This window comes from Rhinolophus sinicus, chromosome 12 (genome assembly GCF_057876585.1).
Source record: "Rhinolophus sinicus isolate RSI-liver-muscle chromosome 12, RSI-T2T, whole genome shotgun sequence".
NCBI classification, from domain to species: domain Eukaryota; kingdom Metazoa; phylum Chordata; class Mammalia; order Chiroptera; family Rhinolophidae; genus Rhinolophus; species Rhinolophus sinicus.
In genome coordinates, this window is record NC_142512.1 from 27254285 (window position 1) to 27279351 (window position 25067).

Consider the following 25067-nt stretch of genomic DNA (forward strand, 5'->3'; position numbering starts at 1 on the left):
GAAGAAGGTAAGTATAAGAAAGGAGAGAGAGCAAAGGGGGGTGGGTGTATAAGGTTAATGTGTGTTGGAGGTGTGGATCAGGAGGAGAGGCCTACAATGCAACAGAAAAGGAAGAATGTTTCCCTCTTGGATTCTTGGCTGTCACTTAATAAGCAATCGAGAGCCATGGTGTGTGAGGAGGCATGACTGTCAGGACTATCAGAGACTTCACACAAGGATCTTTTCATCCCAGGGTGGAGCCCAGACTACAAGTCCAACAATGAATGCCTCTTTCTGGCAAAGGTCACATACACGTCCATCGCCCCCGTTATTACTCATCCCTTCCAAAGGTGAATTGGTTCTCCTCGTCTGAGGCAATTTCCGTCCTGTTTCCCTTTACAATGGGAATACTGGGCTGCCTATATTACCAACTAACACATCTCACAACGTTCAGTTTAGAACAGGCTTTCGGGGAACATTTTCCCTACACGAGAGGATGGCAGAGTCACAGGCTGTCAAATACTTCTATAAACTATCAAGGTAAAGGTTGCTCATACAATGAAAGGTTTTAGCATTGTATCACCATTCATTTAGAAATAACTCATTTAAAAAGGGGAACGTAGAGGAAAATTCTCTTTCAGAAACGGAGATCTGGCTTGACCTTGCGTCACTGACTTCCTTTCTGATACTGTCATCATTTTTAGAGATTGGCTTCAAAGGGAAGAACCAACATGCTTCAAAAAAATTGAAAAACAAAACAAAATGCTGTATCATGGTTGTTGCAATCAGAACAGGAAAAGACATGTATCAAATACAGTAGTGCCTCTTCTCTCACAGCTAGTTAAACATTACCTCTATTACCTCTACCAAGGATGCAAATTACAGTAAGCTGATAAGGAATGTTGATTTTTACTGTCTATATTTTCTATGGAATGCACAGGCCATAGAGCTACATGAGGACAGGGAGGAAGGCTGATGGAAAAACATATTTGAGGACTTACACAATAATTTTCCTAAGTGACAAAGATTCCATTGACCTCTTGGGAGTCATTCCCAGATCCTCTACTATTATTCAAATAGTCTGAATTGTTTATTGGCACTCTCTTTCTTTTTTCTAAACTGCTTGAAAGCTCATCCTTAACACAAAAGATAAGGAATGAAGTAACAGCTTTCATACATTATAAGACTATTACAAAAAGGAAGTTCTAATAAGTTACCTAGTTTAATTTTCTATTGAGGAACGAAAGGTCCAAACGGGAAAAATTGAAAGAACAAGAACAACTGCCTCTCTTTTTTTTTTCCTTGCTTACCAAATAAAACATTCACATAGAAATTTTGGAAAGCAGAGGAAAATGTAAAAAGGCAGGGAACCTTTAATATTCTTAACATAAAGGCAAACGGTATCAAAATATTGGCAGATTTTCTTCTGTCCTTTTCCTAAATAGTATTTTCTTTTATTGAAGAGAATTTTCAGTATATGCAATTTTTTATCTTGCCTTAAGAAAAAAGAAACAACACGCTATCATAAGTATCTTGCCATATCTGTTAATAAAAACTCCTAAATCATCATTTTCAGTGACTGTATAATATTTTATCCAATTACTAGACCATGCTTTATTTAACCATTCCTCTAACATGGGACAAATACAAGTCGTTTCTAATTTTTTACTATTCTAAAAAAATGCTATGATGAAGTTTTTTTCCCCAGCAAATTACAGAGTATTTCCCTCAGACAAATTTCTAGAAAGGAAATCACTGGAATAATATATATATATATATATATATATATGAGCAATAATCTCAATTTTCAATCTCAATTTTGTCTACGTGATTCTCCAAGCACATGCAGAAACCACATGTAGGAAGAGAAAGTAAACAGGAAGAAATTAGTCATGTGGCCTCACTCCCCAGCAAGGCAGGATACCTCAATTGCGACTTGATTTCCATGATGTCCTAATAGCATCACTGAAAGTAGAAGTGGGGTGAGACTTAACAGGTCACATAGACCTTTCTTCCTAGAAGCAGGATGTCCTCCAGAGCTTTTCAGATTACGCACTGGGCTTGTTAAAAGGGAAAGATTTACAGAGCCAAATGATTTTTTATTTTTGACAGAAGTGTCTTGTCACAATAATGTCCTGTCAGAATTTGTGCAAAGATTTAGGAATGTTTCATTAATTGCTCAAACTTTCCTTCTTCAAATAAAGCATGGTTGAGGTTACTGAATTACCTTGCTACAGTGAGCATGACCTGCTAGATCAACTTCTCTCTAGCTTCCGCTAGCCAAAGAGCTTTCATTTGGCAAGTATCCACAAATTACACTCATCCTTCGCTAGTGAGCGCTACCAGGAACCTCGGGGTGTGTGGGGGCACTTTTAGGAATCCAAATAGCGAACTAGATCTGGATTTGGTGGTTTCCCCACTCCTCAACAGCACAAACAGACAAGAAGTCAATTATCATTGCTGACTTATCTAATGAGAACACTCTAAGAAACAGTGAAGGGAGTTTCCACCAAGAGCTACACAAATGCAAAAGCCACTACAATTCTTCACGGGACTCAAAAACCCCTTTGATTCTATTGCTTTTACTTGTCCATCAGATTCTTCTTATTTCTACTCACAAGCTATCTAGTCAATCTACCCTTCAAACAGCATTTGGCAAACATTTTCAGGTGTGAAGTTAGTATTCTTTTTGAAGTAACATTTTCAAAATTTAAAAATTGCTCTGCCCAGAGAGTGGCAGTGGAGGAAGGCCAAGTGTGAAGACTAGCCAGTGAGATGTCCCCTTAGGTGCCCAGTCTTGAAACATTCAATCCTTTTGCTAATCTTCTACTCGCTATGCCCATTAAAGGTAGCAACTATAGCCCCTGAGCTCAGTTACTGTGCTTACCAAATGCCGCAGCTTCAGTAGTAATTAATAAACAGGCAGTGGGATACTTACTGATTGGTATGTCATGGCCAGAGAATATAACTTCTTAATTACACCTAAGAGTTTTGTCACAAGATTTACTTATTAGTAGTATTTTTAAAATTCAATGTCCCAATACAATTATCTCTAGAAGAGGGAAAACTGACACATCCATGTCATCAAGTCAGCCTAAGTAAGTGCCATAAGGAATGCAATGAATGTTTTCCTGCTTGTATTTAAATTGTCTACAACATCAAAGGCATGATACAGTTAAACTGGGGAAAATTTTCCATATAAAAACCACCATCTTACGGTGGCCCTGAGTACTTACCCTTTCCTGTGATGTCTGATAGCGGAGGTGAAGTGCTGTGGGGTCCCAATCCACAGCAATATAGGCATTTCCGATGGAAGCTCTGTCATCCCCACAATCAATTTTACAGCCTCTGCAAAATCTAAAGGGGGAAATACATGAGGAATGAATAATTAGGAAGGAAATTTTATTAGAAATATTTCTCCCTTTCTACTTCTCTACATTCCTTCTTGGGCTTCACAATTTATCATGGGCTTCTAATTCTAACTTCAGACTGATAAATGCACGAATATGTATTAATAATTATTAGTATTTCAGGAATCATGCTTATCACTTCTCAAGTCTGGTTTTTCAAAGCACTTGATAACCATTTGTTAATTCACATAAATACAGAGGATGCCCCCAAAATGTATACACATTTTAAGAAAGGAAAAAAACTATTAAAATTGTAATACTCAATATATATCGATGACAAAAGATGAATACAAGTCTCGTTTGACTTCTGCAACTGCAAGAGGTGCTCAAAGTGGCTACCATCAGCATAATTTTAAAACAGTTTTTTCCTTTCTTAAAACATGTATACATTTTTCTGGAATCCTCTGTATGTGAGCTATATGGCAAATAAATAATATGGGAATTGGGTATTTGAGATAACATATCTTGAAAAAAATCTAAATTCAGTTATTTAATGCTCTGAGGACAATTTATCTGGTATAGCAATGCCTATTTCTTCATTTGTAAAATGGCACGTTAAATAAATGTACATAAACATTTGTGGGGTAGGGAAGGGACCACAACAAAGCCACGGTTCCAACGCCTATTTTAAACTCAGTTTGCTAAGTCTATTACAGTTCTCTGAAGGCTGACTTCAGTACTCAGGCATTTTCCAAGCTTAAGTAGTAATGCCCAATCTCCAAAATAACTCTTCTAAAAACCAAAACAGATTTCCTACAAGGTCTAGTAGGTAGACTATGTTCTACTGGGCTCAGAATTGCTAAACTGATTTATAATTAAGAAGCAGAAGGTATAGAATAATAAATGTTGATCATAAACTATGAATTTGATGAGATTGTAGAGTTTACAAAACCAGCTATGATTCAAGTAAAACTTAGCTATTGACCTCACAAGGAAGACATGAAAGAACAATTTCCAAGATAGCGTCTCATTATTCACTATGATGTCTAAGACCTGGAAATCTTATGAAAAAGATTAATAATAAAGTATAATAATCTGGAGCTGCAATTCTACTAAAATTTTTCTTTTGCAGAAGGTCACTTTACCTATACCATGGGCACCAAGCACAGGAGTTCCCATCTTTCTGCACAACTCGTAGAGTGAATGGATATTGATAACCCATACTGTCATCACTGAAACAGAACAGAAATCAAAGAGTGTAAGAAACATTTGTGATTTGAGGTCTCAACTCCTTTTCATCTTCTCATGAAGTAACCCTAGGAAGGGGCATCTGTCACAACAGTGTGCTCACGCTGACAGCTCTATGCTGCTTATGCTAACCCATCAGCTGCAGCCCTGGACCAGTCACACTCAGAACTCCCATGCTGCATCCCTGCATCTAGAAGGGTAGACATACTAGAGTGCCAGATGTCTCTAACAGCGTCCATGTGGTCCACGCAAATTTTATACGATAAGCTAATCATGAAACCAAACACCAATTATCCTTCAGCCATAATTCTATTAGAAGATTTAATTCACATTAAACTAAAATAATTAGACCTTTCCATGACAAGCACATTGACACACCACAGAAAGCTGAAAGGTTTTTAGAGGAGTTGACTAAACTGTATTTAGAAGTTGTTTTTAATCAGCATCCCTGATGTTGTATATGCTAGGTATCCCTTTCTTTTCCTTTGCCTTAACTACTCAAAGCCGTAAGCTACAAAACATTTTTAGAGTAATGTCTTTTAACTGCTAGGTAACCTTGTGAGTTCTCCATCTTGAAAAAAAAATTATTCATCCTTGCTCCAATAAGAAACAATGCAAGGTATATAACATAAGAGCAGTATACTTCATTCCTCATTTGGCAATTGATAGTGGCTTATCTTCACGGCTGCTGAAGATAAGGAAACCATGATAAGGACTGGGTAAGGGCAAAAGTGTGTACGGTATCTGTCACAAGACTTGCCCTTTTTCTGCAGAACTCAGTCGAGTGAATGATTACTGACAGCCAATGCTGTCCAGTATTATGTCCCAATTAGATCAGTGGTAAATGAAGAATCAAAAGAAAGATAAAGGGACAAAACGACCTGGTAGCGCTCTGGCAGAGAACTGTGCAGCACCTCTGTTCTGAATATTTTCTTTACCTTTTTGCTCTAACTGAAGCCTGGCTTTCCTGAGGACTCTGCTTCCCCTACAGCCTCAAGTGCTGACTGTTTCTTTTCATACATCCCAGAACCTGGAGGTGATATGAGTCTCCCCTCCTGACTCCTCTTTGCCACTTCTAGATTGTTTTTCCTTCCTTCTCTTTCTACAAAAATCCTGGTTTCTTTGTATCATGTGCTATTGAATTATACCATCTGCAAGTCGTCCTTGGTAGGTGCATCTCTTCTTTATTCACTAAGGATTCTAGCACCCAGTTCACTGTTTTCCTCTTCATAACTTCTAGTGTTATTACTCTTAGTGGCTTCAACATCAATGTAACTATCCAACAACACCTAGGCCTTCTCTCTTCCAACAATAACTTCCTCTATAGCATATGATCTACCCCCGCCAATAGTTATATTCTAGACCTGGTTATTTGGTAGTGGCTATTATATGGCTGCTGAAGGTAAGGACACCATGAAATGACGTTCCCATCTCTAAAAATCTCAGTTACAAATATCCTACTTTGCTCAATCATTTCCTATTTTTTTGGATTACTTACCTACTCAACTATCACTACTCTCACAATTCTTTGACTCATTAGAAACCTTCAATCAGCCCCTCAAAGCCTCACTTTCTTCCTTACTTACTGTCCCTTAGAATAATCATCTTTTATATGGAACCTCAATTCCAGGAATTTGTTCATTTAATCTAAATTTTCAAATTTTACTGATAGAAATTTTCACAAATGTAGAGAATTGTACAGTGAACTCCCATCATTCATCACCCAATTACAATAATCATCAACTCTTGGTCACTCTTCATCTATACCTTTATTTAGTCCTACGAGATTTTTATATTTCATTTTTGTGGTAAAATATACCTAAAATTTACCACGTAACCACTTTGAAGTACACAATTCAGTGGCATTAAGTACTTTCACAATGTTGTGCAACCATCACCACCATCCATCTCCAGAACTTCTTCACCTTCCCAAACAGAAACTCTTACCCATTAAGCCCCCACTCCCCCAGACCCTATTAACCTCTAATCTACTTTCTGTCTATGAATTCGAGAAACCTCATAAAAGTGGAATCATACAATATTTATCCTTTTGTGTCTGGCTTATTTCACTTAGCATAATGTTTTCAAGGTTCATCCATATTGTAGTATGTATCAGAACTTCATTCCTTTTTATGGCTGAGTAATACTTCATTGTATGTGTATACTACATTTTGTTTACCTATTCATCTGTTGATGGACATTTGGATTGTTTCCACTTCTTGGCCGTTATGACCCTAGATTCTTCTGAAGGACATCAGAGGCATTTTATCATGTAAATCATCCATAAATACTTCAGTGTATTACTGCTAAAAGATAAGCTCTTGTCGTTTTAATGTCTGCAGGACCATTTTCTCTTTTAACTTATTCCCACCTCCATGCCTTCATCTATACCACTCCACTAAAAGAAGTTTTTGCAAAGGTTACCAAAGACTGCCATTTTATCAAATCCAGTGGTCAATTCCTAGTCCTCTTCTTACTCAATCCCTCTGTAGCATTTAAAACTGATTGGTCTCCCCTTTAAACACTTCCTTCACTTAACTTCTGGGACACCACTCCCTCTTGGTTTTCTTCTTACTGACTGCTCCTTCTCAATCTCCTTTGTTGCCTCTTCCCCTTCTTTTCAACCCCTAAATGTTGGAATGCATCAGGAATTAGACCTTGCGCATCTTCTCTAACTTGTACTTTCTAAATGGTAACATCTGGTCTCAAGGCTTTAAATACCAACTATTTGTCGATGACACCTATATTTATATTTCCAGCAAAGGACATGTAAGTCTATTTCCCATTTGAAAATATAACACACATCTTGAATTTAATTTGCTTCCTGTCATCTCTTGCCAAAACCTGCTTCTTCGCCAGTCTTCCTCATTTCATTAAATGGTACCACCATTCACAAACCATTGCTCAGACTGAAAACCTAGCTTGGATTCCTCTTTCCCTCATATTCCATATCCAATTCATTAGCAAGCCCTGGAAAAAGTCCTCATCTAGAAGCCCTTTAGTTCAATCAGACCTCCACTGTAAATTTAACCTTGCCCTATTTTCATTTTTACAACACTCATCAACTAAATTGCTTATTTATTACTTGAAGTTTCCCTTTAAGATTTATTTAACTTAAGCCTTATCCTAACCATCAATAGATTCCATGCCAGAACAAATAATCTATCAGCAAAAAGAAATTCTTTATTCAGTTCACACAGAAGCAGAACTCTCACTTGTACCATGATAGCAAGAAAATGATCTGCAATTCAACTGACATATAAAGAAGGCATCACAGTCCCAATGACTGTTAGAGGTAAATACATTTAGTAATCCAACAGAACAGTGGTAGGAGAAATGAAAAGAAAACAGACGATGTTAATTTTCTTTAACTATCCTTCCGAAATGATTCCATGCTAAAATGACATGGTACGGAAATAATCCAACCAAATCTTTTGTCACGGCATGAGACTTTTTCAGAGTTCATGTATAGATGTGCACACTATTGCTCCCATTCTGAATTTCAGAGGGCTGAGATGATAACAAATTTCCTGGTGAATTCATACTCACTTTTGCAAAAAAGGAAGTCCAGGATATTCCCCTAAAGCATTTAAAACATTAGCAGGAGGGATTAAGGCAAGAGATTTGTGAATGAAAGGATTATTAAATACTAGAATGTTTAGGTGAAAAAGGAAGGTGTATAGTTTCTCCTACTCAAAATATAAAACCAAATGGTTGAATTATATGCTCTCTGGATGGTTCTTCAAGGAATGATTAACCTTACAGGAATAGGTCTTATAAATCACACAGAATTCATACAAATTCTTCATCTGGAGTTTAGAAACCATAGGTTGAGGCTAATCCCCTGAACTTACCAGTCCTGAGCATGGTTACTGGCTTCCTGAGGTGGGAGTGGGCTGGCTAATCGAGATACTTGAATCCAAACCGCATCATACAGGTCTTTCTTCCGGGTATTCACAGTACATGGAACAATCAGTGGCATTCCAAAGAGGCTGGGGCGATTCTTCTGAGATGACAGGAAGTACAGTTCTGTCCTCATCTATAAAGTACAAACGAGAGAAGAGAGAGCTGAGAAGATAGGCCTCTGATTCCTCCCTTTCGTTCTTCTATAGCTGCCAATATGAGGCATCACTACCATTTTCAAATGGGTCACTACCACTCTATGTATAGAACTATCTTTGTTAATATGAAGAGAATTGTTAAAGTGGAGTCATTGAAAGGTTGGGGTATTGCCAATTTCAGAGTTGCTGTCTATCAAACTTGGATTTTAGCATTTAATATTTTCAAACTAGTTTTCTCTGATTAACATTTCTTACACTGAATTATATGTCAGAACTAGTAATAGTTTCATAGCTCAAGGCTTTTAAGCAATTCAAACCTTTTCTCTGGAAAGTATGCCAATAAACTAAAACTCACTCAAAATGTAATTTTCGAAGAATAAGCTGTTCATAACTGTTGTTACAGTAGCAATTTCCAAACTTTTGGAGACTTGTGAAACCAGTCATTTAATTTTGTAACAACTTATCCACCTTCCTAAAAGCAGCTGAGTGACTTTGTCTTTTTTATTTTTTAAATACATGATATTAATAAATTAAAAGTAAGGTAAACTTTAAAAATATTTGCTTTGAGTGTGTTAAGGAGATTTTTATGACATTCCTTAATATAGAGATAATGTATAGAATTAGCTTAGAAATGGTTGCCTAATAAAACATAAATTTAGTGTAATAGGTTGGTGGGAGGTTAGGATCACTCAAAAAAGCTGCTGAGCACTTGGACATTTAATTCTTTACGTTGGTCTTTATGTAGTAGCCTTTGGATGGAGCACAGTCCTGCTGAGGTCTTAATTTCGGACTTCTGGTTTCCACTACTGTGAAAGAATACATTTCTGTTGTTTTAAGCCACCGACTTTGTGGTAATGTCAAAGCAGTCCTAGGAAACAACTTCTCTTCCCAAGAACATTTTTGTTTCTCCCCCAAAAACAAACAGACAGACAAACAAACAAACAAAGGAAACCTCCAAAGGCATCCACACGTATAGGGCATGCACATGCCTACAGGAACATATAGGAGACACAAACTTTGTAAAGTAAATAGTATTCAGATGTACCAGCTATCTTGCTGCTGCTTAGTATAGGAGTGAGGAATGTCCATTTCACACATAGGTCCATTTTCACATGTGTGAAAACTAAATCCTGGCTTTGATCACTTACAATAGCACACATAACACATTGTAAGTGCATGCCCCCACCCTCTAAAAAAAAGGAAGTGCCTGCAACGAAGATGTTGCAAAGACAGAAAATGGCTATGTTTCACAAACAACACTGACAAGACCAGCAGTAACTTGCCTAACATTAAACTAACCATTTTTCTGTGGACTGCAATGATGTAGCCTGTAAAGGGGTTGTCAGGAAGAGATGGCATATGACCATTCAATATTCCATTTGTGAAGTTCTTCTCAGTTCCACATGGCACAACAGTGTTTGGCATTCCATTGGGAATGAATATTGGTCGGGGCAGGTCCCCATTGGTGGCTAGGGTCAACATTCCATTTGTAGATGGGGATGAGGAGAAATCTACAAATTCAAAGAAAAGCACAGCATCACAAGCTTGTGGAACCTCCATCTTTGCTCTTTTCTCAAATACCATGGCGACCCAGACCAGTGATAGTATAGTCTCTTTTAACAAAGGACAGAGAGAAATTATCGTTCAAATAATAATTCTAGATTGACTGGAAGATTTTAATTTCAGATTTTACTTCTATAATTCACACTTAAGACTAAATGACAAAGCAAGAGTAACTGTTAGAAAACTGAAATAGAATTTTTGTAAAAACCTTTATCAGCACCATGCTGTGGCACACAAACAGTTCTACCACTAGTTTTCTTTTTCCTGTCCTTTAAAAACTCATTTTTCCATTCCTCTAAAAATGTTTTATGGTACAGTAGTCCAATACAGTAGTCTCCAGCCAGATGTTGCTTTTCTTTTTCGATTGTTTCTTTTTTTTTTTTTAAAAAAAAAAAAGCGCAAATAAAAAGTGCCTATTGGTCACTGTATACATTACTTTAGCAATTATAAGGACTCTTGAAGTTCTAATGAATAATTATCCCTACATCCTTTCCCAAAAGACTTCATTTTTTAGAGCAGTTTTAGATTCACAGCAAAATAAAGAGGGAAAGTACAGAGATTTCCCATATACCCCTGCCCCCACACATGCATAACCTCCCCCATTAACAACAAACCCCACCAGAGGGGTGCATTTGTTACAACTGATGAAAAGATGTTGCTTTTTAAATTAACATGAAAATAAATTTAAAATACATTTCCTCAATCTCACTAGCAACATTTCAAGTGCTCAACAGTCCATGTTAGTAGTGGATACTGTACTGGATGGTAAAGATTATAGAAAATTTCTATCACTGCAGAGTTCTACTGGACAGTGATGATCTAAACAAAAAAGCAGTATTAAATCATCCACCAACTCACCACCAGTACTTTCTATTAAGTGCCAATTAGAGGAGTCTCATTCCCTTCAAAGCTCTTTATAATAGGGAATGAATCTAATTATCAGGAGTATAAAAAAGAACAGACAAGCCACATTAAACAGCCAAAAGACTCAATGACTATATTAAATCACATGCAATATTCTTTTTTAGTCATACTTTTTGTTTTGTTTTCTGATAATATATTCCTCTCATACTATCTGCTGCCACGTTAGTATTAAATAAAAGAGTAAAAAGAGATCTAAATTTCAGCGGTAGTTTTAGCTAATAACTTAGTCACTTAGATTCTCTGAATTTCAGGTTCCTCATCTATGAAATGAGGGACTTGAGCAAAATCATCACCAAGGTTTCCTTCAGCTTCCAAAATTCTTTTGCTTTAATATCCTTAACCCAAATAAATATTAAAAGGATGACAATCTTTAGACCAGTATTTAAAGCTGAAATCACAAGAAGGAGCTACAGTTTGACTTTACCTGTCTGTATTGGACTAGAAGCTGAAACTGGAGATCCAGGAATGGGAATTTCAAATGCACACAAAAATCCACTCACTGAGAGTCGTACTTTTTGGCTGTCCTGAGGGAAATTCTACAGAAAAAGAGGCAAGATGAGAAGAGGGAAATATTTCAGATAAAATGGGAAATGAATTCTCTGATATATTTGAAGCAAATGTCTTAGATGCTTTCATCACTAAACAAACAAGATGGCTGAGTATTCTTTATCAAACAACTAAAGGATAAAAATCTCGATAAACTAACTGAAAACTAATCTCACTGACAAAACGGTTATCCCTTACCATAGGAAGGAAGTATGCTGTGTATAATTGGTTTCTTAAGTTTTGTCCTTCACTTCAGGCATCTAAACCCAAAACCCTCAGAGAGATCCTACCCTTGTGTTACATATGAAAAAAATCTTAACGAGGGGAGTTTGATCAGAAACCCCAAAGATGAATATAAATAATACCAATGATAGAAATTCAATTTAGGGTAGGCAATATATTTATTAAATAGCTTGTTTCTCCAACTGGTATACAGAAAAAAGTGATTTGTGTTAATTTGTTTTTATTCTCTAACTTCCTAATGTGCTGAAAGGCCCTGTATATGTTTATAAATAAATGCTAAAAGAACACATTCATAAATACATAAAATACTTTAACCTAGGAAGAATTCTAGTGACAGTGGTAATACAGAAGAGCTGCTAAATGCAGCAACAGCAGTTCTATATGTAGTGACAGAGCTAGACCACTCCATATAGGTATCCTTGGGCTTACACAATTCCCTTTTTCTAAAAATACCATAATCATTATTACTCCTTTATTCTGGCAGACAACCCTTTTAAGTTTCTGGGATGGAAAACTTGACATTTTTTTTGTTCGGTTGTTGTTGTGTTTTAATTATCTTTCTTGGTCATTTAACATCATAATTCATTTAGAAAACTGTGCTCTATGAAGGATGGAATCAAGGGTTTCCTAGAAAGAATAGTTAATATTACCTTTATGTTGGAGCCATGTACTTCTGCGAGAAGGATTTGTTCTGATTTAAGTCCACAGAGATCACTCAGCTGATTTTTTAAACCTGTGTACTTTTCATCCATATTCAGTCTTAGTCCATAACGTACAGGGGTAGTACCATCCAACTTAATAACTAGGAAACAGAAAAGATCTTTTATCAGTAAAATGCAGACTTCACTGAAAGCTTTCCACTGTGTGTGTGTGTGTGTGTGTGTGTGTGTGTGTGTGTATGACTTGGAAATAGCAAACATTTCCATCTAGATAGTACGTAAGAGATAATACTGAGTGGAATTATTATTTTTTAATGTTTATCTGATATAGAAGTGTGAGTGGCTTTGCATGATTTTAAAGAGAGTTTCTGGCATGTTTGAAACTAACAGAGGAATCAATAGGCACAAAAATGGATTCATGCTCCAAATCTTTCAAACCTCAAACCATGCCTGAAGTTAGATTGCTACATTTTAAATGCAGACTACCAGTTTTTACAAGAACACATTATAAACAAACGACCATACCTACAAATTCAGCCCGACTGAAAAGGTAAAATACAATGAAATTAAATAATTTTCTTGAATTTTGTGTCCCACCTGTTATTTCTAAGTGCATATAACTATCCATTGGTAGTGGCAAAGACAAAAAATTGAATGGGTCAAATCGGACACTTATATGACCACATGTCTTGCATTTGACTTGGGATCTTAGCTGTCCATGAAACAAATCCACAACAATTGATCTATTCCTTCTCAGATGGTTGTCCCAGGCCTATCAATGAAAAAGATTAGAAGAAAAAAAATTTTTTTTTTCAAAATTCAAGAGAGGTATTTCTACACAAATTTAAAGAACTGGTTAAGTATATTGAATTTAAATGTCAAGAATATAATGCTTAACACTTAAAATATGAAAGCTTTCTGCCTACCAATTTACAATCCAGATGTGTAATTTAAAATGTATTACCTACTGAGATAGTAGAGAAAACCAATTATTCAACAGAACGTAACTTTTTCTGCTCAACCTATAAAATATTAAATTCAGCTGGAAAATCTTTTTTCTTTTTTCTTACCATGGTAACAATGATGACTATTAAAATTTTTTGTCCATTTAAGAGCAAATAAAATATGCCTACCGGTGACTATGCACATTACTTTAGCAATTATAGGGACTCTTGAAGTTCTAATGAATCATCCCTACATCTTCTCCCAAAAGTTTACAATGTGAAAAGGTAACATTTTTCTATTTTCATTAAGGATGCTTTGTTTTGGCATAGCTACACAAAAATTAAGCAGAGAAATACAGATTCCTTTATTTTCACAGTAAAATTCTGATCACTAAATTTAAGTTGTGCAATGCACATTTGTGACCTGAACATTGTATCTATTGCTTACATCAGAAACTCAGAACTGACAAACCTCTGCAGCTACTTCCCAGTCTGGTCGGCCATCACTGTCCTTCAGTTCTACATATGGCTTCTCATGGACTCGGTTGAGATCTTCATGAAGACCGTCCAAGAGAAAAGCCAGAAGTTCTTGGGAGTCTTGTTGCTGGAACCCATTAAACCTGGGAGCATATTTTGCTATGGTCCACTATAAATATAAGAGGAATCGAATTCATTATTTGCTATCCCATAAACTTTGGAACGAACATGCCACGTAATTCAATCAGAGGCATTATAAGAAGGTAAATAGTATAGTATTTAGTTTGTCTCTATTTCAGCAAATATATTTTGGAAAGTCATGAAAGCTTTCTGATCTTAACCTCAAGTGACCAAAAATTAAAAAAAAAGAAGAAGAAAATATTTTGGCCCATATCATGTCCCAGTTCAGTATCATACAAGCAAACAGTTCTTTAGGTACACAGATGTTATTTAAGACAGATGAGACAGAAATACTAAAATAGCATTTGCTCACATTAAAAAAGTTCCTATTATAATGTTTCCTTTTACAATTAACTTTTCTTATCTTCTTGTATCCTAACTTTTATTATTAGAGGCAGAACAGCCTCGTATTTAACTATGAGGACTTACTAGCCAGCTTGCAACTTTAGGCAAGCTATTTAACTGTTCTGAGCCTTAGTTTCCTAAGCCATAAGATAGGGATATCATCACTTGACATTAGAGGAAAATACAGAAGATTAAATGAGTTAATACACATAAAGTGAATTGAATAGTGTCTGGTAAGTAGTCAAATTTTTTAAAAACTATTATAATTATGATTATTAATTTTTAACCTAAAAAGATTTTGCCTTGTTTTTAAATAAAGACTAAAAAAAATCCTAACTTCACTAAAATTCACTACATATGATACTAATATAAAATTTTATCCATTAATTACATTCTTTCTGTCTGATACTTTTTAAAATTCTACAGCTAGAACTTACCATAGTAATATTAAAAATGTATTGAGTATCATTAGACTCAGAGATCTATCTTGCAGATAGAGGTCTATCACTGCTAATAGTGATGGACTAGCTGAGAAAGGTTTACTATATATATAGATGATATTTGATTAGTAAAATAAATGCTATACCAAATTTAGACTGTGCCTTTGATCTATCCCTACCCACTTACTATATCTACAACAGTATTTTGCATATACTTGAACAAGTAAAAGTATTTGACATCCAGTTTATGCCCAGTGAAGGAACCAAAACATTAGTTAAACCAAAACTAAAAAGTTAAACATAAAAAACATGTAGAGAAAAATAATTACTCAAATAACTGCTAAGGACTTACATACTTTTATATTATTTTAACCTGCTTACCCGAAGCTTTAATGGGGCGACATTCTTCTGAGTTCCGCTCCAAAGTTCCTGTACTAAATCCCCATAGCATTTAGCCATGTGCCCCTTCATACCAATGGGATTTGTCCTAGAAGTTTGAGAGAAAATTCGTTGCTAAAGATTCTCATAAATCACAACCACGTGGGCACAGAAATGCCTAGCATCTGTTTTCTCACATCAGAATATCTTTTTAAAACAAAAAAAGTATCCCTTGGTCCTTATTTCATACGAAATATAGCAAATCAGACTTCTGTCCTCCATGGTAATGACATAGGAGATTTAGGTCATATTGGGTTCACATCAAAGTTATAAAAAGGCCAAGGACTCAAGAAAGATTACCTGTTGAGTTCATAAAGATGTCTCCCTGAGATAAAATACCGTGTCAGCGGCTGTGTGTTACTAACACACTGGATGCTTGAGTTCATGAAGCATGTGTTTCCCAGGTTACTCAGACCTGTGGCTCCCTTTTCCGTGGGAACTGGAACAAACAATATGAGAATCAAAGCCTACCTGTAGTAAGATGCCACAGACCAAACAGTTACTTATATTTGATGCAATGTTTTTATAACGCTTTTAATCAGCTAAATGGAACTAATATTTCTCTATCTGGTCTTGCAATGCTAAAGCAGAGGAGGTTTTACACGGAGTGTCAATGGCAATTAGGATACTCCAGGCTTATTTTTAATCTAGAAGCAGCAATGACTCTCTTTAATTGCTATGAGTGTTTTTAGAATTCTAACAATTCCCTCCTAGGATTATGTCTTTAAAAAATATATAAAGTATTTCAATGCAAGGTTAGAAAGAAATTTGATGCTTCAGGAAAAAGAAAAATAAGAGAGGGTCTTAACCATTTTTGGACTAGAAAGCCAAAAGTTGTTAACATTTCCATAGCTGAGAGAAGGAAAAATAAAGAATAATTTTAAAATAATCTCTTTAAAAATAATACACTGGACACTTACCCTTGTGTCTGTCTATTTTACTACTGTTTGCTATAAAGGACATTTCCTCAGGCCAACTCATATCTTTGTTTCGAACTGGAAAGACAGATAGGAAAGTGTTAATTTCCTTTGAAACCACACCCACTCCATTCCTTCTGTTAAATAAAAAAAGTTATTTCTAAACCAGAAACAAAAATTAAAAAAATCAAGTTAGTTTTAGTAACTGACTCTGAAACCATTCCGACTATATTTGAAATATTATAATCACTTGGTTAGAATTAATTAGTAAGCTATTCCTCCAATTATCTATTTGAAGTAAAATTATACTCAATCATCTATACAAGTAATTAAAGCTCTTAAAGTTAATACATTAGAACTATTACAATTTTTTCTTAAACTGTGAGAGTAATCTATTCATTTTAACATAAAGGTAGCTAGCAATGTTTCCATGAAATCTTGACGGGTAAAAACACACTTTAAGTTTTCAATGACATGTGCATGCCCTTTACATGTGTGTAAGTCTATGTGTGAATGACTATACAAATAAGCTCTGTTGGTGAGTGACCAGTGTTGATGACTAATGAAACCCTATGCCACTAACCTCAAAAAAAAATTAGTCTCCTTTCTCAAACTCATAAAGGCAGCTTGAAATTTTTAAGGAGCTTTGTAAACTTATAACTGAATTAACTTGTTTCTACCCACCGTTTCCACACCTGCCCAGCAATGTTTTTCTATTAAAGCAATCTAAATATGTAGGATTATGTAAGGCTTAATGGGTTTTCTTTACTATTAAGAATAAAATGATCAAATAATAGTTGGAAAATTATTAAGTGGATTATTAGTGACTAACTAAATCTTTAAATTCTTCCCCTAAAAATTTAATGCAGATGCATGCTTTCACTTATACCTTCAATTACCAGGTGCTGCTCATCCTGGATTTTCAAATATTCCAATCTGTGATCCTCATCATCCAGAAGAGTAAGGTAATTCTGCGTATGGAGGAAGAAATGTTTTTGTTAATTTGATTACTAAATTTGAAACAAATATGGAAATAAAGATGTCCTTCTAGTTACATAAGCCACATTACGGATATTAGGCATACTATACTTGTACAGAAATACTTATAATTTAGGTGGTAAAATGAGGGAAAAACAATGTATACTTCATAAACATGTACTTAATGTCTATAAAACAAAGTTCTATAGAATTTTGGAGAGACAAGAAGAAGACTCATCAAACCAAAATTCATTGAGATTTAGATTTTCTGAAGAGCCTACAGGAAAGAAAATTTCTTTAGTATCTAGTATGAAATTCAGTAAATGTGCTTGTGATCAAGATGGAACTTGATCACTTACTAGGAACTGAAAATGTAAAACCAAATATCATACAATAAAATTACACATTTTTGCTTAGGCTCACCCTGTCTCAAGTGCTCACACAATTAATTCATTTCATTCTAATGACTCCCTTAAGGAGTCGTAAGAATTAAATTTGCTCATTTATTCATTAGAAAACCGAGATAGAGAGAGTTATGTGGTTTGCCGTGGTTATACAACTACCAAGTGGTAGGGCCAGGATTTAATCCCTGGCAGTGTGGCTCCAGGAGCTGTGCTTTTAACTTATACTATACTGCCTCTCAATGGTGACCAAAGGAGGATGTACAAAAGACTGAACTAGGGAATAGAGAACTGGTTAAAACTATTTATGATCCAATATCAGAGTATATTCTGAAAACACACTGCATATTAAGCAATTAACAGCACTGCCTACGAGGAGAATGGAAGACAAGGGTCAGAGAATAGGAAGGAAATGTTAATTATATACTTCAGTGTTGTTTGAATTTTTTAAAACATGTGTATAGTTACCTTAAAACAAATCCAAAATAAACTCTAGTTTAAAAAAAAGATATTTACCATTACTTTACAACAATAATCATCGTAAGATGGTACTGTCCATGATGATCAAGACGTATTATGGATTCCAGGTGACAAAAATCTACATGTATGTACATAGCAACTTAAAAGTTGATGTTTTCACTGAGATCTTAGGTATGACTTTCAGCATAATTACTGTAGACAATAATCCCATACTCATGAAATAAGGATTTAACACTGAATTAGTACTCTTCATGACTGAAATGCCTCTTACCTCACTGTTATATAGCCATAGGCGCATATCTTCCTCTTTGATGCGCAGTCTCTGAGATAGATATTCATGAATTTCCTTGATGGTCTGCATTCGACTAAAACAGCCTGTGTAGGCTAAGACCCGCTTTAATGGTGCATTCGGAGAAGGTACGTTTCCTATGGTCATAGTAATCACAACAAGGAAAAGGCACATGTGAAAAAAAAGCTACCCTCAGCAATGGGGAGCACAGTATTTTAGGAAATAATGATGAGAAAGGAGAAACAGAGCTTAAATAATTTTATAAATTAAGAAGCTTTAAAATAAAACTTTAAAACAAAGACAGGAGACCTAAGTATCTTCGAGTGACTCCAAAGCCTTAACTTTGAAAGGAAGCAACAGAATCACAGAAGCCTAAATAACTGGCTGTACTTGGAAGCCAGAAGAGTGGCAAATATAAATAAACAATAGGCATTAGTACCTTGGCTGCCCTCAATTGGGTTACATTCAATAGCAAAATCAAAACTCAGTGTATGAATGGAGAAGATAAAATGGGACTGGATTTGAACGCCACAGATAGATAAGTGGATTCACCTGATCCACTTCCATAAAATAAACTGTCTTTGAATTACTAATGTCATCACTCTCAGTCTTTAAGTGGTCCAATTACTTGGCACACTGGTACAATTCACACCAGAAAATTTTACTTAAAATTCTAAGCAGGCATGGACTCCATGTGGCCAAAGCTTTAAAGTGAAGTCAAGAAGTTCACCATGATCCAAAAAATTGTCCTATTGAAAGGTAGAAGGGGGTAAATATCATATGACCTGCCTGCTCAATAAAATGACAGCAGACATGACCTTGAATTCCTGAAAGGCTCAAGATAGAAACAAAAAGAATGGCAATAAAGGAAAAGAGTGAAGAGTGAAGGAAGAATATGTCAAGTCTAACCACATATTTCAAAAAAGAAGGGGGATGAAATGACAAGAGATTAAGGAAATAAAAGATAGGTTGCTAAAACAATCTGCTAAACCCTGGTTAACAATCCAGCCAAAAATCCAGACAAAAGCTGTAGTTTAAAATAGTCATCTTTGCCTATATGAGGTTATAGTTTACTGAGGAACCCAAAACAAAAATAAACTTGACATATGAATATAATCCATCTAGGGCACAATTATATATTTCAGGTAGCTTTCCACCCTTTCAATGGTGACTTAGCTTTATTCCTCTTATTAAATGCACTTTGAGTCTTCACCTACTAAAGTGGAGAAAAGTATTGTCATTATCTGCTGTTTTAGAGCTTCTAAAAAGAATTCAATCACCTAAAATAAGCTGAAACATTTAAGAAACAATGACTTCTATAGATTTGTCTGTTGAAATGGCTACATCGAAGTCACTGTAACTGTGGCAAGGTTTGTATACTGGTCACTTCAAAAGAAATAACAGAGCCTACTAAATAAAAGAGCTGTAATAAATTGAGTAATGAGAAAGATAAAAACTATGTTATAGCAGAACAGAACCCAACGTGATCAATTTGAAACACATAGCAAAGCAAATCTTATACTATCAGCAAGCAAAGGATAACCTCTAAAGGAAAACAAAAGAGCAAATTTCTTTAATTATACATCAGAGGATTAGTTATAAGATTACAGCAAGAAAGCATATTTTTGTAAACTTCAAAATGATTAATGATTGATTTTACAACTAATTAGTAAGGAATACAATTTCAAATTAAGGACAAATTTGGAGCACAATGACTACCCAGTTTTAAGATTCAGAAGCATTTGCAAGTGTAGTGTCCAAGTCAATTTCTATTGTCCTAAGCCACATAAGAAATTTGTTTGAATTCTAGACACTTTTTTACAGCATAGCTCATTAAGCAGGCAGCCACTTATTATACATAATTTTGTGCTTTTGAATAGCGTCAACAAATCTAGTGGAATTTATAGAGCAGCAAAAATCTAGGATCAGCACAAGAGTTGCAAAGAATACTTACTAAAAGCGCAACAACACATCTCGCCTCTCATGTTATCTTTCAAAGAGAATTGAAAAAAGTATGTGCTATGGGTGCCATGGAAGCAAGGCAAATACTACTTTTATTTATTGGCAAATTAAATCAAGAATATTTCATAGAGATTCTAGTTCACTGTTCCTTGACTTTGATGTTTTCCCAAAGACAAAGTTTGGTTAGGCAGAGGCCTCTCTGCTTTGCTATAATTGCTACCAAACAATATGTGTAACAATCTCAATATATTATCTAAATATACACTATTTAAGGAAGACATTAAAATAAGCCTATTTGATTTTAAGGGAGGGATGGTACTTATAGGGTTGGTTTGGGTTCATATGTCATTCTAAGTTACATTAATTATAATAATATTCTGGAATTGTTCACACAAAGTCTGAGACTAAATGGGTGAACTCATTATTTCTGCTGAAGAACAATTTAAAATATCTGCAAAACAAAAACATAAAGCAAGTCCTGGCCATCAATAAAATTTAACTTTATAGAGAAATCAAAGGGGTACTTTTTGCATGTAATACGTTAAAATGGGAACTTATTTATTTGTCATTTTGATAGACTTGATTTTTTTCAAAACAAATGGGTCACTTTCATTTAAAAAAATATATCCTTTGCTTTGTATTATCTGTCTCTTATAAAGACTCCCCAGACCTAGCATGAAAATGTTTTTGTAGAAAAAAAAAATCAAATAAAAAAGATTTTTGGCAATATCAATTGCCAAAGAAATTACATCTAAAAATTTGAGTGGAGTTAAAAAGACAAGTCACTGACTTGGCAGATGCTAACTTAGGTCAAGCAAACAATTTTCAATGGCTTGTTCTCAAAGAAACAAAGCATGTAAGAGCTATTCCTATTTATTAGCTTTGTATGTTTACAAACCAGAAAAGGAAACCATCCTTCTCAGTTTGCTGCTGAGATTTTGCTTCTCTCCTGTCTAGTCTTGCGCATGACCATAGATCTAAGCCCCACAGGTGATTTACTGGTACAGTGGCACCAGACTTTGAGCAACTTCGTTTTTTGTTGTTGTTGTTGTTTTTAAGGAAATGCATGATATTCTTGCTGCATTCTTAAGTTACCTCTTGGTAAATGCTGAGGAAACATTCTCAGGCTCATCATACCCATATTCACCCAGATGTTAGACTGCTGTGTCCGAGTGGCAGGCTGCTGTCTCAGGAACAGAAGATATCGAGGAAATAATTCTAGCTCTGGGATGTCTGTCTTGCTATTCTTGATCACCTGTTATTTTAGAAGATATAAAGTGATCACTATAAAAGAAGAAACAAAACTTGCAAGTTTTATCTAACTTCTGAGATTTATTTTTAAACTGAAATGTTCAATAGATTCACCCCCTATAGTTCATAGATATAGTTCACAGAAATTCATAAGATTTAAATTACATGGGTTTAAATATTCCAGGTTTCTGCTCCTAAATCCACCTTCTAAGATAAGAACTCCTGGTGGGTATTTTCTCCCCTTTCATTTAAACGCAGTAACATCAAATTAAATTAAAAAACAAAACAAAAACCCTAGATATCATCTAACAATTCTACTACCCTCGCACTGCAACTTTTTTCACTTTTACATACTTCATGTATATAAATGACGGTCTTTTTAAAGGACAAAATCTTAGGACTGGACTTACAAGTCAAAAAGTATGGAAGTATTCATGTCATTAACTACATAAGTCATATATTGCCGCCCAAAGTATAGCAACTTACAATATTCCCAGAAACATATGAATGTACTACTCTCATAAAACTTTATCATCAAACATTATTTTAAAAACCCTGTTGGCTGCATACACATATGTACGTAAATTTATTTAAATTTTATTGCTTGTATTAGTGTTGAGGATAAAAATGTTTCCATATAAATGTTTACATCTGTGTTCTACTGTGTAACTGTCCTGTTTTCAGTCTATGACTAAAACAACTAATTTGGATGTACAAAGCTGGGACCCACAGGATTTTTCAGTAATCCCCTCCAATAACCTGCTTGCCAGCCCAAAGGCAAAGGAAACCATTTCATTATCAAAATATTGCTTTAAGAGTTTTAAGAGTAGCACATTATCAATTTAGTATTCCAAAAGGATAGCAGGCTTAACACTGAAACTCTTTAAAACATAAATTCCTACAGAATTTTAATACAATATTCTCAAGCGATCAGGCTTTATTTTATTTCCCTTTGCCCTAGTAACCAATGTCTTCTGTAGCACAGCATTTTTTAATATCCTGAGGGGGCAATACATAACCAAATACAAACAATGCTACAAACCAAACCTTTAGGACTATTTCTTAAAAGTATTCTGCACACTCTGATATGCTATAGCATGGCACTTGAAAAGTTCCAATTGGGAGCTTTTCTGACTCCTATTTAAATGCAAAGCAGTAAGAGGAGCTCTCCCTGACATACTTCTCTAAGAACACTGGAAGAAAACAAAGGCTGTCCACTTCTAGACTGGCACTGACCACTGTAAAACCAACCGTAATTTCTTGTGATTTCAATTATAAGTATGATTTTGGGAAAGATTAATAATTCAGCATCTGTAGTTGTCAAGCTATATAAAAACATACTTTTGGGAGAATCTGAACTGATAATGAAGTAGTTTTTATAATTATATCTTGCTTTCCAAGATAACAAGTGCTTTTGTGAGCAAATTACAGATTAACAAATTCTTATATACACATGCACAGACATACATAAATACATGTCTATTTACATTTTAATTATTCTTGTCTATGACCTCGTTCAACTTCAATGACAACCAGCCAGCAATAGGTGTAATTCCATTTATAGGAATTCACCTTAAAGAGATCATCACACAGGTTTGGAAAGAGAATGTTCACCAGAAAATTGTTTTAAACAACTAAAAGCTAGAGGCAAACTAAATGTTCATCAGAATGTGATTGGTTAACAAATATGATTTATGTACATATGCATGTGTATATGTAGGTAACATATATAAATGCTATGCAATTATTAAAAATAATGGTATAGGTCTAAATTTAACCTAGAAAGATGTCCATAGCATCTATGTTAGATTGAAAATAGATCACAAAACATCAGATATGATTCCAGTTCATAAAATTATCCACACATATCTATATACAGAGGGTGCCAAAAAAATGTATACATATTTTAAGGAAAACTATTAAAATTGTAATAGTCAATATATACTGATAACAAAAGATGAATACAAGTCACGTTTGACTTCTGCAATTACAAGAGGTGCTCAGAGTGGTTCCCATCAGTGTCCATATATTTCATGTATATAAATGATTACCGCGAACTACTGCTTGAGCAATGTTGACCAAAGTGCCTACTTGTATACCTTTTTTTGGCACCCCCAGTATGTATACAAACACGCAGAGGAAAGTTTGCAAAGATGCACACCAAAATGTTAATAGTGGTTATCTCTTAAGTAGGAGGATATGGCATGATTTTTATTTTCTTCTTTGTTTTTTTCTATATTGCTTAATTTGTTATCATTGAGCATGTACAACATGTGCAAATTAAATAAAGCTATATTTTTAAGAAAATAGTATGATTTATGTAAGTATGAAGGTGAAAGCAATAATTTTAACCTGGCCATGGCAAATATATTTAGTATTCTCTAACTGGGAATACCATATTTTAAATGATTTTACAGCAATTTTTCCTGAAATCAGGCAAATTTATCATACTTAGAGAACCATCAAAAAATACTATTGAGCCAGCAAACGAAGCTTTAATCTAGCAAAAATTACAGCTTGCTTAAACTAATATTTGTCTGGTCAATGTAAAAAACATGACCTTTTTGTGAGGCTCTGAAAACAACTCATTTAATAATTACGAGGACGATGATATTAGCAACAATCAACATTTCTTGACCACTTACTATGAATCAGATGCTGTGCTAATCATATGTATTATTTCCTTATCAAAACAACTCTGATGAGGTAGATATTATTATCTCCATTTTACAGATGAGGGAACTAAGATTTAGAGATTGAAACACTGGTAATCTGAATTCAGTAGGCTCTAAAACATCGAACTGTATATATACATATATATAAAACACAATTATGTCTATTATCTGTGTGTTTCCTCTAAATACACAATATTAAGATAGAGTAGGAAACTCCCAGAAATTAAGTGACTAACTCAAGGACTACCCCACCTCCTAATAGAGAAAGAATATACCTATCTATGTACATTCATATTTATATGTACCTATCTAGGAGTCCTGATGCCAAATAGGAACCTTTTGGAGCCAACAAATGCAAGCCTTAAATTCCTGATTCTACTTAAACATAATTTTCAGTAAACATTAATTATTAATAACTCAAAATCAATATCAAAATAATAGGCTAAGGTTTATAGCAGACTTTTTACTCTTTTTTTGGAAGTGATCTAACTGTCTTATCTATGCAGAGTCTTTCTGGTATAAGAAAGTTGTAGCTTGGATATTATATAATCGACAGTATTTCTTGATATACCAAAAGAATCTTTTTATAATGTATTTTATTGCATGAGTCCTGCTATTTACTTTATAAGTACAACACATGCTGCTGCATAGCTAACTCACTAAAATTTGGTATTATATATTCTAAGTCCTTTAAATTATTTTAGAGCATTTTACTTA

The 25067-nt window shown here is 34.7% G+C and overlaps 1 protein-coding gene across 2 annotated transcripts in view; it reads right to left on the minus strand.

Annotated features, from left to right (window-relative positions):
- USP32 (ubiquitin specific peptidase 32) overlaps positions 1 to 25067 on the minus strand; it is a 166341-nt gene that overhangs the window by 8332 nt on the left and 132942 nt on the right. The window contains exons 16-29 of one of the 2 annotated variants that reach the window (XM_019732553.3): positions 21562 to 21679; positions 18445 to 18599; positions 17204 to 17285; positions 16318 to 16392; positions 15698 to 15836; positions 15341 to 15446; positions 13990 to 14163; positions 13171 to 13345; positions 12565 to 12716; positions 11550 to 11661; positions 9938 to 10149; positions 8432 to 8616; positions 4475 to 4561; positions 3216 to 3336 (exon numbers count right to left, since the gene is read on the minus strand). In XM_019732553.3, coding sequence (XP_019588112.2) covers positions 3216 to 3336; positions 4475 to 4561; positions 8432 to 8616; positions 9938 to 10149; positions 11550 to 11661; positions 12565 to 12716; positions 13171 to 13345; positions 13990 to 14163; positions 15341 to 15446; positions 15698 to 15836; positions 16318 to 16392; positions 17204 to 17285; positions 18445 to 18599; positions 21562 to 21679 — 1893 coding nt within the window. Of the gene's footprint in view, positions 1 to 3215; positions 3337 to 4474; positions 4562 to 8431; positions 8617 to 9937; positions 10150 to 11549; positions 11662 to 12564; positions 12717 to 13170; positions 13346 to 13989; positions 14164 to 15340; positions 15447 to 15697; positions 15837 to 16317; positions 16393 to 17203; positions 17286 to 18444; positions 18600 to 21519; positions 21680 to 25067 lie in introns of both variants that reach the window. The other variant, XM_019732552.3, reaches the window with a different exon arrangement.